The sequence below is a fragment of the Castanea sativa genome, chromosome 12, assembly GCF_040712315.1.
Source record: "Castanea sativa cultivar Marrone di Chiusa Pesio chromosome 12, ASM4071231v1".
NCBI classification, from domain to species: domain Eukaryota; kingdom Viridiplantae; phylum Streptophyta; class Magnoliopsida; order Fagales; family Fagaceae; genus Castanea; species Castanea sativa.
This window is the reverse complement of record NC_134024.1, coordinates 48,895,204-48,913,069: the sequence shown is the minus strand read 5'-3', so window position 1 is coordinate 48,913,069 and position 17,866 is coordinate 48,895,204. Positions and strand designations below refer to the sequence as shown.

The following is a 17,866-nucleotide window of genomic DNA, read 5'->3' as shown; positions in this document are numbered from 1 at the left end:
TCAAAGGATGGACTTCAGATAAGATATTCAACTTTTATACATCAAGCATTGACTGTAAGTCTTGTACATGGAACAAATCGAGATAAGAAATTAAGAATATGGTACACTTTGGTCGGCCTTAGCTTGATTTGTCTAGACATCAATTTTCTCTCTTGCCAAAAGTCCAACTTATTTTAGGCAGAAGTTTCCTTGACTATTACTTGTATACAAAATTCCAAGTTAAATTGGAATAGGTCCCTTACTAACCTAACCAATTGGAATAGAATGAAATTTCTTCCCATCCACACTAAACAATGTGTACACTTCAAATTTTTTCTGCATCTCATAATGATTCGTTGTGGAAAGGTGTTATCCAAGTCCAACATGATTGAGAGTTGTAGTTGAGACTATGGCCCAGAAGCTTTACTATTCAATACTTTGTGAGAAAAATTAAACACTCATTTGATGTAACAGGAGACTATAAAATTTGATACTGTATACATTGGGGTTTGTTCTTGATGTTGTGAAATTGTTGTAGGTACTAAAAATTCTAGTTGATTAGTTGGCAAGTCATGCTCTTTAAGCGTGAAAAGTCTACAATGGAAAAGTTTTATGTTTCTACAATAAATGTTTTGGAGACAAATTGTTAGCCCCCTTATCCCATTGGGATCCCCCATATTCCTGAGTGTGCTTAGTTACATGGAATTTTTGTGTAATTGTGCCTAGATTTCTTTTAAAAATTTAATTGTAATTTTAAACTCTAATTTGGTGATTTTTGTATGATTATTGTAGTTTGATTTTGATTTAGTAAAGACATATATATTAGCCAAAAGAAATGAGGTAGAACTATGAAAGAAATCTGTACTTTCAGATTAGCAATTATCGATGGCCAATGCTGCATTGTCATTTGTGGTTAAGGTATAAATAAGCGGTATGTTGTTTGGGTGCCTAATTGAGGCAAAGCAATCAACCATATTAAAAGAGATTAGCAACTTTTTCTTTCTCCTTTACCATTTGTGGTATGTATATGCCTTTTTCACATATGCTCAAGTGAAGTACCCGTTAGGACTTCCCTTAATTATGATAAACATATAAGTTTTTTTTAAAGGAAGTTCGATATTTATTGAATAATATATATATATATATATATATATATATATATATATATATATATATATATATATATATATATATATATATGTGTCGATGGCCATGTAGCTGAATTGAAACCTCCTCATACACAAAGTGTCTAGGGTTTAAGGGAGAAAATGTTCAAATTGTGGGAGTTAGGGAGAAAATGTTCAAGTTGAGGGGTTAGCATACATATTGTAATTATTTCTAGATAAATATATATATATATATATATATATATATATATATATATATATATTGTTTTCCTTGAGCTAAAGCAGTTGCGATGGAAGTGTGGAGTGGATGGGTTTTTTTTTTAGTCCTTGAGTATATTGGGTTGTTTCAACTTAGTAATGCCTCCTCTTAGGCTCTTAAAATTTTTGTTTTATTGATTTTTCTGTCTGTAACTTAATTCTTCTTTACCTAATAAAGTTTGGAATTTTTTGTAATTACATTTTTTCTTCAAGAAAATGAACGAAAATCTCCCTTCATGTTCATGCTCATGTTAATGTTTATATTTGTATCTTTTGCAATACTCAATAAGTTGTTAACACATTTTGTGAATTATCAATTGTAGTTTAAAAAATTATATACACAATACTATTCAATTAAACTAACGTGAAAAATTAAATCTATTAGATTAAAAAATGGACATCAAAATGAAAATTTCTCAAAAAATTTCTTAAATAGAATTAAAATAATTTTTACTCAATATAGTTTATCAAGCAATCATGTATTAACTAACGACATTCCCATCATTACATGCATAACTGGGTGGTGAAATGGTTGTTCAGTTTATTTAAGAAATGTGATCTAGCTAATAGAAATTAAAAAAAAAATGCAATAACTTTCATCCGTAGTCATGAATTATACCTTTACATATATCTTATGCATTTTATGAGTTTTATTTTATATAAATGTATTTCATAAAATTAACAAAATTTATCATAAAACCCTTCATTGTATTTTTTAAATCACTACATAAAAATGAAAGAAGTTTTTTTTTCCCCTAAAAAATGTTCTCCAGTCATAATATTTACCAAAAAAGGTCATGCCAAAAAAAATTGTAAACGCACAGGCCAATAACTAGTCTATATATCTATAATTAAAGTCAAAACTGAGAGAAAATCCAATTAGATTCTAATTGGATTCCAATTATTGTTCAATTTTGCGCCATATGTTCAATTTAAGGTTTTTTTTAAAAAAAACATTTATTCCAAATATCGATGGAGTCATCATTCCAAATACATTGCAATATACTAACTTTTTTTTTTTGATGAGATAGTGGCTACTAAAAAAGGGCCATATATAGGACTGTGATTTCATGAACAACATGTAATCTTAAATAGAGTGATGGTAGGTTGCTATACATTTATATATTGGAGTCTAATTTTGCACCACGTGTCTCATCTAATTTATAAATTTGTGTGTCAAGTGAGTTATTAGGTGTAAAAATCAAAGAGTCTTAATTCAATTAGATTCTAAATTGAATTTTAATCGAAGTTCAATTTTACGCCATGTGTATCATCTAATTTATTTGGTACAAAAACTGAAGAGTCTAGATTCAATTAAATTCTAAATCTCACACACACATGCGCGCGCGCACACACACACACGCATATAATTGTGGTTGTTTTTAAATATACATGTGCATATGCACGGGGTTACACACTGCTTTTATTAAATGGATGTATCAATTTTTAAACACAAAATAGAAAAATAATTAGGAAATTGATTTATTACCTTGTTGACATGACACTAATTATATTCATTACCATGTTAGTTTACAAGACTTTTATAATATAATTGGTAATAACTTTAACTTCTTAAAAAAATGATAATGTAAAAATTGCCATTTGGTTTTTTATTTATTTATAATTTTCATTTTAAAATTAGGTAAATTGTAATTTTTTAGATGATGTTCATGAGCATTTTAACTAAAAAGTCAAGCCTTAAACCCCATTTGGTTGCTGAGAAAGCAAAGGAAAAGAAAAGAAAAGAAAAGAAATTTTCAATTTCTGCTAATAAAATGACATCTCATTTACTTATGGAGATGCAATTCATATATTTTCAAATATTTTATTTTATTTTCTAATTAAGGACACATGATAATACAAAGGATAGCTTAGATGGCATAAAAATATGATTTTGATATTAATGTTAGATAAATCAATTCTTTTCATGTACTGTAAGGATTATTTGGACACAATACCAAAAGTTTAGAAACAAAATTGACACGTTTGAGATGTTAAAAACTATTTTGATACATAGTACAAGTGTTAAAGACTAAAGCAGTAATCAAACATGTTTTTTACATATTTTTATTAAAGATTAAATTCTATAAGGATGTGGTTTAAAACCCAAGTTTTACACCCTTCAATTCCAACATGCCACATCATCTTATCACGTATTAAAGAATAAGCACAACTACACTCAATCAATTATAATACTTATCTAAAAATACAACCAAATTGAGATTTTATTAAGATGTTATTAATTGTGGTAGGATGTACTAAATTTTAAGTAAAAAGCTGATGTGACATATTTGATTGAATGGTCTAAAACATGAATATTACACTCCATTCTTACCAAATTCAGACTCTTTTTATTAATACCCTCAAAACCCTTTTTTTTTAATTAGCTGAATTTGGAAACTAATATCCTGTTTGGTTGTAAGGGAGATGAAAAGGAAAGAAGAGAGGAAAAACTAAGGGAACAGAAAGGGAAGAAAAGAGAGTTGTACATAGAAGGATTGCATCAATACAATTTCTTTGAAAGAAAGGTCTTCTTTGAAAAAATAATGGGACCGTCTGAAAGATTGTGCTAAGAAAATTTATAGAACTCAAACTTTTCTCAAAATTATGGGTTGTGAGAAAAGTATGAAACTTCATCAAAAAAGAAAAAGTATGAAATATTAGCGAATCAATCAAATTGTGTATTATCACTTTTTAATAGAAATTTGAAAAGCAAAAATGCTTGGGACCATCATAGCACATATTGACATAGAAAAGCATAATGAAAGAGGTAAAAAAAATGCTAAATGCAAAATTAAAGTGCCACTTGGCAAGACCTCATACACTCCTGTATAAGGTCTCTACTTATATATATATTGATTGCTAAGAACAGCTCATATTTTATATATGAGTAAAAAAAAAATCTATTAGGTAACAGTAAAAAAGGCTTAATAAAAAAATGTTAAAAAGGCTAAATAAAAAATTAGAGCACCACATGGTAAGATCTCATGTATTCTCACATGAGGTCTTTGCTTATATATATATATATATATATATATATATATATATATATATATATTGATAATTGCTAAGAGCAACCCATATTTTATATATCAGCAAAAAAAGTTATTATGATCTATTAGGTAACAATAAAAAAGGTTAAAAATGTTAAATGCAATATTGGAGCATCACATGATAGAAGTTCATGCACTCCCATGTAAGGTCTCTCCTTATATATATATATATATATATATATATATATATATATGTATGTATGTATGTATGTATTGATGGCCATTACGATAGTGTTTAGAAGTGGTCACATGAGAGGCGGGAGACTTCATTGTAAAGGCTAAGCAGATCACTCACTTGTATACAATTGTGGATTCTTGTGTTGAAGAAATTATAGCTATAACGTGGATGACCACTTGATTAATAGAGAAGTACATATATCATTTCATATTTATAGTTTTGTCTTGCTAAACATTTCTTTTTTATTTTAGGACAAAGTTTGATTGCAAACTAGTTTGTAGTCTGTGAATACAACTCCACTAATTAACTTTTTATTGGACATCAATTTTGACTAATTTGATTACATTTTCTTCTTATATCCTTCAAGTTACAAAATTTTCAAAAATTTAAAGATCAATAGTTATGTCATTAATCAAATGCTTAAATTTCAAGTTTTTGTAATTAAAATTATGCATTAAAAATAAGATTATGGATAAAATAATAAAAAATATATGATTGACATGAATGTTAAGAACTTAAAAAACATGCAATCTAACGGTAAGAATTTAAAAATATATAACCATGTTAAATTTTTTTAGTGAGAATTATAGACATTGGTTAGAAACAAACTTTTCCTTTATTTTATAGCATCTTGGAATAAAATGTATCCTGAATGGCCACAACAAGATATAGAGGAGCTAAAATTGCAGAATAAAGTCTTTTTTATATTAAAAAATGGTTATTTTGCCAAATAGGTCCTTTTAAAACTTGTGTCGAAATCAACTTTTAGAAAGTCAAGTTATAAACAAGGCTATTTTTCTTAGAGAAGTTTCATAAGAAACTATTTGGTAAAATAAATTTTTTTTTAAATTTTAAAAAAGCATTATTTAGCCAAAATGACTTATAAAGAAACCAAAATTTACTTTTATACTCAATGTTACAACATGCTTAAATGACGGACTATGTATCACAAAAACTTGTTGACATTTTTTACATCAATTTGTCACTTTTTCAATTTTTTATTCCACGGCTCACAGGAGACCATTTAATAAATTGTGAAATTGAGTAAGTTCAATTTCCATTGGATTCCTTGTGCAAGTGGCCCTTCTCTTTTCCAAGTGTTTTCCTTTTATTTTTTGATAAAAAACGAAGATAAAAATATCACATAAAAAGGCCTAGGGAAGAAAAAAAGTATATTAAAAAGACACTCATCCCAACAAGTGGGGGGCCACTTGCCCACGGCCCCACTGACTTTGACAAAAAATAAACTGATGAGTGATAGAAAATGAATGATAACCTCCCTGTTCAAGCTCATCCATTTCCTTTATGGCTCTTCTTCCATTATCATCATCATCTTCTTCTTCTTCTTCTAAGAGATGTAAATTTGATGTATTTCTTAGTTTTAGAGGTGAGGATACCCGCAAAACATTTACAGACCATCTATATATTGGTTTGAAACAAAAAGGCATATATGTTTTTAAGGACGATGAAAAACTCAAGCAGGGAACATTCATAGCCCCAGAACTTTTGAAAGTAATAGAAGAGGCGAGGTTTGCAGTCGTTATTCTATCAAGTGACTACGCTTCTTCGAGGTGGTGCTTGATTGAACTAACAAAGATCGTTGAGTGCATGGAAATGACGGGATTGGTAGTTCTACCTGTTTTTCACTATGTAAATCCTAGTGATGTGCGGGATCATAAGGGGACTTTTGGAGAAGCCATTTCTAAACATGAAGAGAGCTTCAAGGATAACATAGGATATGTACAAACATGGAAAGCTGCTCTGACAAAAGTTGCTGATCTTGCTGGATGGGATTTAAAGGATAAGTATGAATTTCTTTGAAATAGTGCTATTTATAGTTAACTTTTATTTCTTTTTTCTTTTTCAAAATTTATTTATATTACTTACTTTTTTTTTATTTGACCACATGATAAGAGAGTATTTAACTATTTATAGAATAACCTAGACTAACCCTATTCTAATCCTAGTAGGACTAGATTCTAGACATGCAAGTATTTACTGTACACAGACCTTGCAACAAATTTGGCCCCTAATAGCTATAAAATTGTCCCCATAATACATCTAGTAGTGAATTTCTAAATATAATTAGGCACTCTCAATGTGGCTTAACGAAGCTAAGATTATGTTTATGATGAATGTTTTGTCTCTAAATAATGTGGCTAGCTTTGCATCATAAAAATTATTGTTTTGCTATTTTCTTTGCAGGCATGAATCAATAATTATACAAAAAATCATTGAAAGAATATTTAGTGAGTTGTATCACAAACTCCCATATGTTTCTGAGGACCTTGTTGGAATGGACTCCTGTGTTGAGGAAATGTTGGATTCATACATAGGTGAAGGGTTGGGTGATGTTCGCTTTGTTGGGATATGTGGGATGGGTGGAATAGGCAAAACAACCCTTGCACTTGAAATTTATAGAAGAATTTCTAGTAACTTTGAAGCTAGAAGCTTTATTGCTAATATTAGAGAAGAAACTAAAAATCAAGGTCTAGTTTCTTTACAAAAACAACTTCTTTCTAAGATCCTCATGGAAAGTGAAATAAACATATGGGATGTTTATATGGGAATCAATGTTATAAGGAATACACTATGTAATAAAAATGTTTTTATTATTCTTGATGATGTGGATAGAGATGAGCAATTAGAAGCATTGGCAGGGAAGCATGATTGGTTTGGTCCTGGAAGCAGAATCATTGTAACAAGTAGAGATAGCCATTTATTGATAAGATATGGTGTGGATTACATATATACAACCAAGGAATTGAATAATGATGATGCTTTGCAGCTTTTTAGTTGGAGAGCTTTTCATAAACCTCATCCTGAAGCAAATTATGTGAATTTGTCTAAGGACTTTGTGAATTATGCTAAAGGCCTTCCTTTAGCTTTGAAAGTTTTAGGTTCTTCATTGTTTGCTAAGAGATTGAATGAGTGGAAAAGTGCCCTATATAAACTAAAAGAAGAACCTAATAGAAACATTTTGGATATACTTCAAATAAGTTTTGATGGGCTTACATATTTACAGAAAGGATTGTTTCTAGATATTGCATGTTTTTTCAAAGGAGAGAACAAAGACTGCATAAGAGATATATTGGAAAGTTTTTGTTATTCTCTAGACTACGATATTGGTGTTCTTATGGACAAATCTCTCATAACCATTGATGACCATGGAACTTTGTGGATGCATGATTTGCTACAAGATATGGGTCAAGAAATTGTTCGTCATGAATCTCCTAGGGAGCCTGGTGGACGTAGTAGGTTGTGGATTTATGATGATGTCATTCATGTATTGAAGAATAATACTGTAAGTTGACTAGTACAAAACTGAACTTAGAGTAGTATATATATTTTGATAAAATTTTCTAACAATTTACCAATTTATCTAATTTCATTGTTTTTTCTTATTAGGGAACAGAGGTAGTTGAAGGCATAATGCTAAACATGCCTATTCAAGAAGTGGAACACTTGAGTGCTGAAGTTTTCTCAAAGATGAAAATTTTGAGATTGCTTATAATTGGTAATATGAAACTTCCAAAAGGGTTCATAAATGGTACCATGAAACTACCAAAAGTCCTCATTAGAGGTAATGTGCATCTTCCAAAAGATCTTAGTTATCTTTCTAATGAGTTACGCATTATAGAATGGCATGGATATCCTTTTAAATCCATGCCAACTAGTTTTCAACCGAACAAACTTGTTGAAATCAGAATGCATTGTAGCCGCATCATACAATTGTGGAAAGGAATTATGGTAAGATTTTCACTTAAGAAAATGTGTACTTTCTTCCTTTTCATTAATACTACACTTTATCTAATATTTTTTGGTTTATAACAGATTTTAGATGCATTAAAACTTATGGATCTCAGTGACTCTCAATACTTGATTGAGATTCCAGACCTTAGTGGAGCTCCAAAGCTTAAGCAATTGATTCTTCGACATTGTACAAGACTATATAAGATTCACACATCTCTTGGAGATCTCAAACAGCTTATTCGATTGGATTTGAATGGTTGCAAATGTCTTGAAAGCCTTCCTCACAAGATTAGCTTGGAAGCACTTGAAATTTTCGATCTTGGTGGTTGTTCAAGATTGAAGAAGTTTCCAGAAATTGTAGGAAATATGTCTTGTTTGTCGAAACTTTGTTTGAGTGAGACAGCTATAAAAGATCTACCATTATTAGTGGAACATTTAAATGGCCTTATTGAATTGGATCTAAGAGACTGTAAAAGTCTTTCAAGTCTTTTGAATGCATGTTGTTGTTTGACGTCTCTAAAAATTCTCACTTTATCTGGCTGCTCAAAACTTGATGAATTACCAGAGAATTTGGGTAATATCGAAGTCCTAGAGGAGTTAGACGTGAGTGGAACTGCTATAACAGGGCTTCCTTTATCTGTTGTTCACTTAAAAAATCTCAAAATACTATCTCTTCGTGGATGTGTGGGGCTATCATCTAAATCATTCAATAAGCTCCTGAGTTTTCCTTTAATGCAACGAAAAAGAAGTCCTGATCCCATGGGCATATTAGAGTGTTTACAAGGCTTATGGTCTTTGACAAAACTGGATTTAAGTTATTGCAATATTCAAACGATTCCTGATGTTCTTGGGCCCTTGTCATCTTTAGAAGTATTAAATCTAACAGGAAACAATTTTGTTTGCCTTCCTGAAAGTATCATTCAATTATCTAATTTGAGAGGCCTTTATTTGGGCAGATGCAATCAACTTCAAATGTTGCCCAAGCTTCCATTAAATATGTATTTTATAGATGCAACAGGGTGTACCTCACTGGAAACATTATCATTAAGTCCGGAATATGATTTTCGGCCGATTATATATCTTCTCAATTGCGTCAAATTGATTTATAATCAAGGCATAGGTGACTTGTTGTCAACAATTCTAAGATATTATATCATTAAGGTCTGTCTCTCTCTCCCTCTCTCTCTTTCTCTCTTGCATGTGAGTGAAGTTCTAAACATCATGATTTGTTTGTTTCAGAGATGTTGTAACCCTAACAGTGATTCATATCTCACAATTCCTGGAAGTGAAATTCCGAATTGGTTTAAGCACCAAAATGTGGGGGCTTCAGTGAATCTACAAGTGCCTTCACATTTATTATTCTGTTGCAAATTTATGGGAATCGCAGTGTGCGCTGTTTATATATTCCACCAGCATCATCCACTTCTCCATATGATAGATACACATGAGCTTTATTGTTCCATTAAAGCCAATGGATATGGACCTCCCGAAGTGTGGCTTCCTTTAACAGAGGAATTTGGTAAGATTGAATCGTATCATCTTTGGCTCGAATATATTCCCATTACACTCTTCGAAAGCCGTTGGAAAGAAGAATTGGATGCTAATGAATTCACCCAAATTGAGGTTACATTTGAACCCGAAACTCCAGGCTTGGAGGTTACGAAATGCGGAGTTCATTTGATATTCGAGCAAGACATTGAAGATCTTAATCAAAGCAGCTGCATTATCACTCCTTATTATGAGGATGATGATTTAGGTGATTCAGAGAAAGATACCAAAATTAAGGAAAGCTGTGATGATGAACCACCACACCCAAAGTGGACAGAGCACCCTAATCTAATTGAAAACTGGATTGGGAATTTATGCATACAAGGACAAGGTGACTTCGATTGTGAGTGAGGAATGAGGAATCCCAGTGAAAGTGGCAACTTTGATGAATTTGCACAGTTGAGCAGCTTTTTGTTTTCTCTTTGATTTTTTTTGTAAGTCACCTTTTTCTCTTTCTTATGGGACTAGTTTGCAATTGATTGTGTGTTCATCATTTTGTTCAATTATGCCAAAGGGTAAAATCAGCACTTTTGTTGTTCTATCTATAGTATTTGCTACAATATTTTCCATAGGAGAATACAATTGAATAGATGCATCCCCACTTCAGTGTTGTTGTGTAATCAAATGAATATTTGGACCATTTTTCCTTCCTAGAGAGGTTTCCTTCTGTTTGGGCTTATAAAAAAAATAGGCACGTGATTTTGTTTTTCTTCACCACATTAACCCTTTTGAAATCTGAAAATGGAGTCAATGATTTTTTTATTTTTATTCCAGTTGTATGAAGCTTTGGAAATTTGCCATTTGGTTTTCGGCTTTTGTGTTGAGTTTGCCCTAGAATTGGGCCTGTAATAGTTGAATTTGGCTTCTGTTTTTTTTTTTTTTTGGATCCCAATATAAGAAACTTAATTATATATATTTTTTTCATTTAAACAATTTGATTTTAGAAATGAAGTTTTGTCTAGAACTCCTAGTGTGTTTGTGTGTGGATTATCTTTCCTTACAATATTGTTGTTGATGGGTTATCTTTTATCAGCTAAATATCATTATTTGTGTTATTGTTGTGCTCTAAACAAACTGTTATTTTATTTGTTTATTTAGTTAAATTTGTTTTCTTTTCTATTGTACAAGCGTCTAGATACAATTCTGGACAATTTGGAATTAGAAACTTCTTATCATCTTATTTGTCATTTAGAAACCAATAGCAGATAAAGAGGCTGCGCAATGTCGGATGGCAGAGATGATCGTACTACTGCCAGAGCACAGGGTTTGGTGCTTACTACAACGACCACAACGCTGTCTTTAAGTGTCTGTGGGGTTGATGCTGATGATGATGGAGTGGAACTGGGTTTGGAGCTATTTCTGTTTGGCTACAAGGAAAGTTGAGGTTAATTAGTATGAAAAGGGTAAAAAGCTTTTGAATCATATGGGCTGAAATAGCGGTTCCTGACTTATTTCTCTTGAGTTCTCAATTTTTGGGTTTTCCTTCAAAACACACACACACACACACACACATACATATATATATATATATATATATATATATATATATATTTTCTTAGAAACTTTTCAGATCATATGCACAGCTCTGGCAAGCTCGTTGTGTTTGGCTTTGCTGGCAATTTCTTTCCTTCAAATAAAATGTATTTTTCCAAGAAAATAGGACCTTAGTGTGGTTTATGTTGTTTTATATATATGTTTTCTGAAGGTACCAGTTGGAGCTATGCCAGAAAGCGTTGGAGGAGAATGTTGTTTATTTGGGGACAGGTTGTGAGATGACCACATTGCTGTACTCCTTATACATGAGCTGGGTCACTTGATAAGGAAGCCCCAAAAGAGCATATGCATCATCCTTGCCCATATGGTGGCTCTGGTTCAGCAGGTAAGCTACTATCTATCATGTTGGTTTTGTAATTAGATAATCAGTTTTGGCCTGTATTTAAGTTTGAGACAATATTTGTAGGTTATATGACAGGTAGATTGCACAATAATGAAGTGAAGTGCTCTTTGGCTTGGCTGAGAATGTAGGATGTAGGTTGTGAGAAGTGGGTAGGGTTGTTGCTTTTTAGTGCTTATCTATGCAATTTCTCGTTGTGATTATAGATTTTAAGAAGGGGCTTTTTGAATCTAGGTCCTTCAATTTCACCTTGGAAGGGAGTTTGGCATTTTATCAATAGAACCATGATTATAGTATGAACTCATGACCCTTTGAAATATATAAACAAAATCAAAATAGGGCTAGACTACCAGATAATACAAAAGCATCAATTCCTAGAATCCAGGATTCAATTTCTAGAAATTGACCAAGCTCGATAGTGCAGGAATTTGGGCTTATTCTTTTAACAGCAAGGTGATATGTAGTGTTTTAGCAAGCACTAAAGGATTGTGTGGCCTTTTTATCTGTTAATTGAGGTCTCATTCATCAATTGATGATTGATAATTGTGAAAGAAAAATGAAAAATTATAATTATGATTTATGAGGCATGACCCAGTAGAACAAGAAGCTCTAATAAGGAATTTTACCTTGAGAGACTGAGACAACCCCATTGATATCATTCTTAAAGATATGGGAAAACAACCTCTCCACTATATACCCAAACAATGGGCACAAAACAAGCCACAAATGATCTTGCTGGCCCAGGCCTCAGCTCCATGAACTAAGGCTCACAAAAAATCTCATTTAAAACTGTAATGCATCCAAGTCAGATTGGATCACAAACTAATTGAACACAAAACAGGCTCCATATAGCCCAGCAAGTTGATTATTGAAGGTGTGAAATTCAAGAATTTTATAAAAAAAAAAAGGGGAAATTTTACCACAAAATGGGTATTCTCTCTTCAATAATTGATAGATTAACATTGCTAAAATGTATATGTTTTCTATTCCTTTGGATAAACATTGTAATAGACAGCTTAAGAGGTTCGAGACCATTGTTGTTTGTAGATTATAGTTGATTTAGATTGGCACTAACAGAAAATAAATTTAAATTAAATTATGTGATTGCCTGCCCTTCACGTCATTTTAAGTGGTCATAGGAAGTAACAACTGAGAGAAGCATACTGCTTGTGTATATGATCTGTGTGATATTGTGCCCAATGCTAGTGTTCACAGACACTTATGGGACAATGTCCCAATCTGGAATTTTATTGATAGACCTCATGTGCACGATTTATACTGTTCTCTGCATCTTAAACTGCACTGAAAATGTATCCTCAAGATCTAAATTAGCCCATATTATTCCTTAATTTTTGGTTTGGTTCTCCTTTTGCAGGACATCAAATAGTTCTGCTTACAGTCATTATGAATTCCCTTGTTGTACATTAGAAAATATTTGCAATTTTATGCTAGTATATTGGCTCTCAAGCTGTCAGTTTTTTTATTTATTATTTATTTTGGGGGTGGCGATGTGCATATTACTGTTGACTCTGCCTCTCCTGCAGATCATGCTCATGTAACTGGTCAGATGCCCGTGAATTGACTTTATCTTCCGGACGTAAAGAGGACTTGCTGATGACTGTGCAGAAATGGTGGTTGGTTCAGCTTCTGCTGATGACTGTGCTGTTAAGCCTTTGACAAGTTCAGCTGCTATGTGGGGAAAGAGGCTTTTCATAGGATGTATTCCAATTGAAGCTACTGTTGATAATGTGCAGTTGTATTTCAGTTAGTTTGGCTATGATTTGGATGTGTATCTTGCCAAGGTAAAAGTTGCTGATTTTTATCTAGTTTAATTGAGAATGCGTGGATGGTTAGCGGATGAAAATATTATTTCAGTCACTTCAACCATGGCTATGAAGCATGTGATAAATTTATTGTTGAACCAGCTTGGGTTTGTTCAAGGTTTTGAAATGGGCTTGCTTGTAGAGCGATACTTTTACCACCTTATAGCAAAAATTCAATATTGTGCAACACTAGTAATGGCTGAAGTTATAATGTTTGAGATATGACTACAAGAGGGAAAATGAACACATGATGAACACTTAGAGGTAATACCAATTGGAAACAGATGAGATGTTCTACCAAATTCACCCTGGGACGAGAATTGAAAATTAGTATTTGCTAAGAGGCTTTTCTTGGTACTAATTGTAATTGATTGCATGGTTTTCATGTTACTTGCACATCATGCAAACTCATTTTGTACTGTAATTGCATATTCTGTGTTATATGTTAGTATTTATTAGATCCTCTTGGCTTTTGCCCATATGTTATTGGCATAACTAATATCACATGCATTTTGCTTTCAGGATGAAAAAAAAAAGTGTCATAGGGGGTTCGGTTTTGTGACATTGCTTATGAAATTTCAGCTGAGTACACTTCACAGAAAATACATAGGATACTTGGGCAGACGTGTGTCAGTAAATGCTATCATGATATATGATAGACAAGTGCTTGGGTCCAATAGGCACTCGTGGGTAGCCGAGTGTCAAAGGAAAGAGCCTCACAAGTTTCTTGTGCAGAGTGGTTTGGTGTGCTAATGTCTATCACATATTCAGATAAACTCAAGAATTCATGGAGAGGTCAAAACAGAGGAAATCAAAGGGAAGAAAGTGGGAAAGGATGTCAAGTTTAGAATGGTGTTCAGAGGAAATCATAGTGAAGAGAGTTATCTGTTATAACTGGAGTGTACCACATTCCATCATTCATGGCTTCTGCTTAAAAGTTTTGATAGTAGCTGGGTTTGTGATTGGTTTTATTTTTTATTTTTTAAAAGAAGATGTTGGGTAAGATTAACAGCAATCTAATGCTTTAGTTTAGTCTGAAGACTTGTATCTCTGTGTAGTACTGGGTTGGGGTGATGTAACACTATTTTCAAATGGAGATGATCTCTTAGTGTATAGGTCAGGGCAGATGCCTTTGTTGTAGTGGACTAAATGATGTTTAAGTGTTCTTATTGTTTCTGTTTGTAACAGTAAAAAATTATGAATTATCCAAAAAAGATAGAAGAACGCTCAATTCCATTTTTTGTGAGGATGCAACAAAAGTGTCTGTAGGAGTAAGGACAAACACCCAATCCGTAATTACATTTGTCATTGTCTTCCCGCTTTAGCACCTTTGTATTCCATCCTAGTATTTTAAGCCAAATAGTTAATTTTTATTATTATTATTATTATAGATATGATAGTATTTTAAATTAGTGGCATTCCCTATGATTGTTTTTTATCATTAGATCAAAACACCAATTGGTTTATGATATAAGCAAGAATTGAACTTCAAATTTCTTATGACGACAAATAAAGCCTTTTTATTTTAGAAACAAACACACACACACAAGAGAGAGAGAAAAAAGTTTTAACATAAAGACACACTACAAATTTCACTAAAAAATCATTGCAATAACTGGGACCTACAATAATCCTACTTTAATGTTATAAATTTAAACCTTACGAATTGATGTGTTGACTTTTAAACAAACAAAAATTAGTTCAAAAAAATTATTATTATATTATTGACATTGCACTAAGAACATTAATTATCATGTTCATTCATACTTTTTTTTTTCTTTTTTTCTTTTTTTGGGTAATAAATCCTTTGTAGAATTTACGTTGGATATAGCAGAGTAAAAACTTTAGTAAACAAAGTTTTACTAACCTAGTTATATAAATTAATGTGTCAACTTTTAAATGCAAAATAATTCAATGAAGATTGCAATTTTTATTACATGATTGGATTTTACAAATTGATGTGTCACCAATTACCAAAAAATTCATTAATCATATATATTGTCACATTAATTTGTAAGTTTGATAGAGTAAAAATTGAAGCACTTTTAACATTTTCCTTATTTCTCAAAAAAAAAAAAAAACATTTTCCTTAAACACCAAACAAAAAAAAAAAGTAAAAATGATTTATTATACACTATACACTTGGTGTGAAATTAATAATATTAATGGTAATATTAATTTATAATTTCTAATAATTACAAATGAGAGTACTTATAATGTGATGATGCTATTTATAGTTGTATACAGGAAACAAGTTAGCCGCCTCGCTTTTCTATAGTGGCTCAAGTTGTCTCGTAGCCGAAAAGACAACTCAAAGAGAATAAAAAAGTATAACCCATTTTTGCGATGGATCATGGCCTTTTTTTTCTGATCTTTTTGTTATTGTTGTTGTTATTGTGGAGAATCAGGATCATGAATGGTATAGGGTTGCTTCCATAAAGATTGTTCTAAAATGATAAAAAAGAAAAGATAAGTGCACATCATTAGCTTTCTAATGGAGTCCAACATGTACAAAAAAACATCAACTTGCACTTAATGCTTCAGTATTGCTGGTCTATATTAATTTAAAAAAAAGTAAATTTATAATTTTTTTAGGAAGTAATTTATAATGTTATTGGTATAAAATTTATTGTAAATATCATAATCCATTATCCTTAACATTTATATATATGCACACATTTTAAGTAGAAAATAAATGATTTGAACCTAACTCGTTTTGTTTGAAAAAATCAAAAGTATCTTTGACCTAATGGTCATTGATGATGAGATACAAATATATAGAATGAAGACTATATATATATTTTTTTGGATAAATGATGAATCTTTTGCTTTATGGTTGTAGATACTTTTTTTTTTCTTTTATTGTTGATAATTTGATAGTTGGGAGAGGAGTTTTTTTTAAAAAAAAAAAATAAAAAAAACCATGGACAATTTTATTAAAAATACCACGAGGTGCTAGTTAAACCATAAAGCTCTTGACGTGAATGCCCATTGGATAATTTAATTTGAAGAAAAGATTCAAAGGGTAAAGTGTTAGTTTTACTTGTCAAGTATGAAAAGAACAAATAAAAAGGCAATTCTAATCTCAATTAGTTAGTATTTTTATTCCAAAAAAGCCATTATTTGGAGAAGGTATTTACTATCAAATGATACTATGTCAACAATATCAAAATCTAAAAAGTATAAGACATGTCAGTAAAAAATAACTATTTTACTAATAAATGAAAAACATGTATTAGTAGATAGTTATTTTTGTACACATGTCTCTCACTTATTAAATTTTGATACGGATGACATGATATTATTTGATACAAAATATTTTTTCCATTATTTGAGTTAGGGGGCAAAATCGGTAATTTCATGCGATGTAAATTAGAGCTTTGTCCGCATTTACTACGATTGGTCATAGAATGAGCTTCAATTGAATTCAAGGAGTTTGTCCGCATTTACTATTATGTACTTGACCACATGAAATTATCCCTACAAGATACGATTGAAAGATTATTATATTGATAATTAGATATAAAATTATATTCCTAAAAAAAAGACTATTATATTGGTAATTAGATAGAAAATTCAAAATTTCTCAAAAAAAAAACTAAAAGATAGAAAATTCAAAAGTCTATCACTACTATTGATTAATCAGGGTTTTCACGGTGAATTAGTGTTGTATTTTTATCTTTTATTTTATTTTATTTTTATTATCATTCCTTGTGGGTTTCTAGAGACTATTAACCAATCATGTTATGGTTCTAAATATTCAAATGTTTTTTTTTTGAAGCAGATAACTTTAAATGTTTAAGAGGATTTAAATATGTTTCTGACCTTGATGTGATATGTGCGTTGAAATGTTCAAAATGATTGTGTGGAAAAGTCATAATTTAAATTTTTGTAAGCTTTTTTTCTCCTCCTCTTCTCATAGAAAACATCCTGTTTAACTAGGTTGCATCAATAGAGTCTTATTTTGTAAATATCAAGTATATTTTTCACTAATATCATAAGTTTCTATGCTTAGTATCATATATATGGTCATAGCGAGTCTTAAATTTGGACAAATTAGAAGAGTTGCAGTAGGTTGATGGCCAAATACTCATAGTTGTCGTTGTTTTTGCAAGTATAGTTTTTACTAGTAGTGGTTTTTGCAATTACTAAAACTAGTGCATGGTCTGTGCATATGCATTGTACATTAAAAAAAATTATAATTACACACATATATGGATTCAAATTATACTCTCTCTCTCTCTCTCTCTCTC

General features: G+C 31.2%; 1 protein-coding gene across 1 annotated transcript; it reads left to right on the top strand.

The window, feature by feature from the left end:
• Positions 1-5,900: 5,900 nt before the first annotated feature.
• On the top strand, positions 5,901-14,818 carry LOC142619071 (TMV resistance protein N-like). The gene is made up of 7 exons (XM_075792147.1): positions 5,901-6,400; positions 6,801-7,899; positions 8,004-8,345; positions 8,430-8,716; positions 8,834-9,509; positions 9,588-10,243; positions 14,431-14,818. Exons 1-7 carry the CDS (start codon positions 5,901-5,903, stop codon positions 14,459-14,461), a joined length of 3,591 nt encoding a protein of 1,196 aa, XP_075648262.1. The 3' UTR covers positions 14,462-14,818.
• Positions 14,819-17,866: the final 3,048 nt, after the last annotated feature.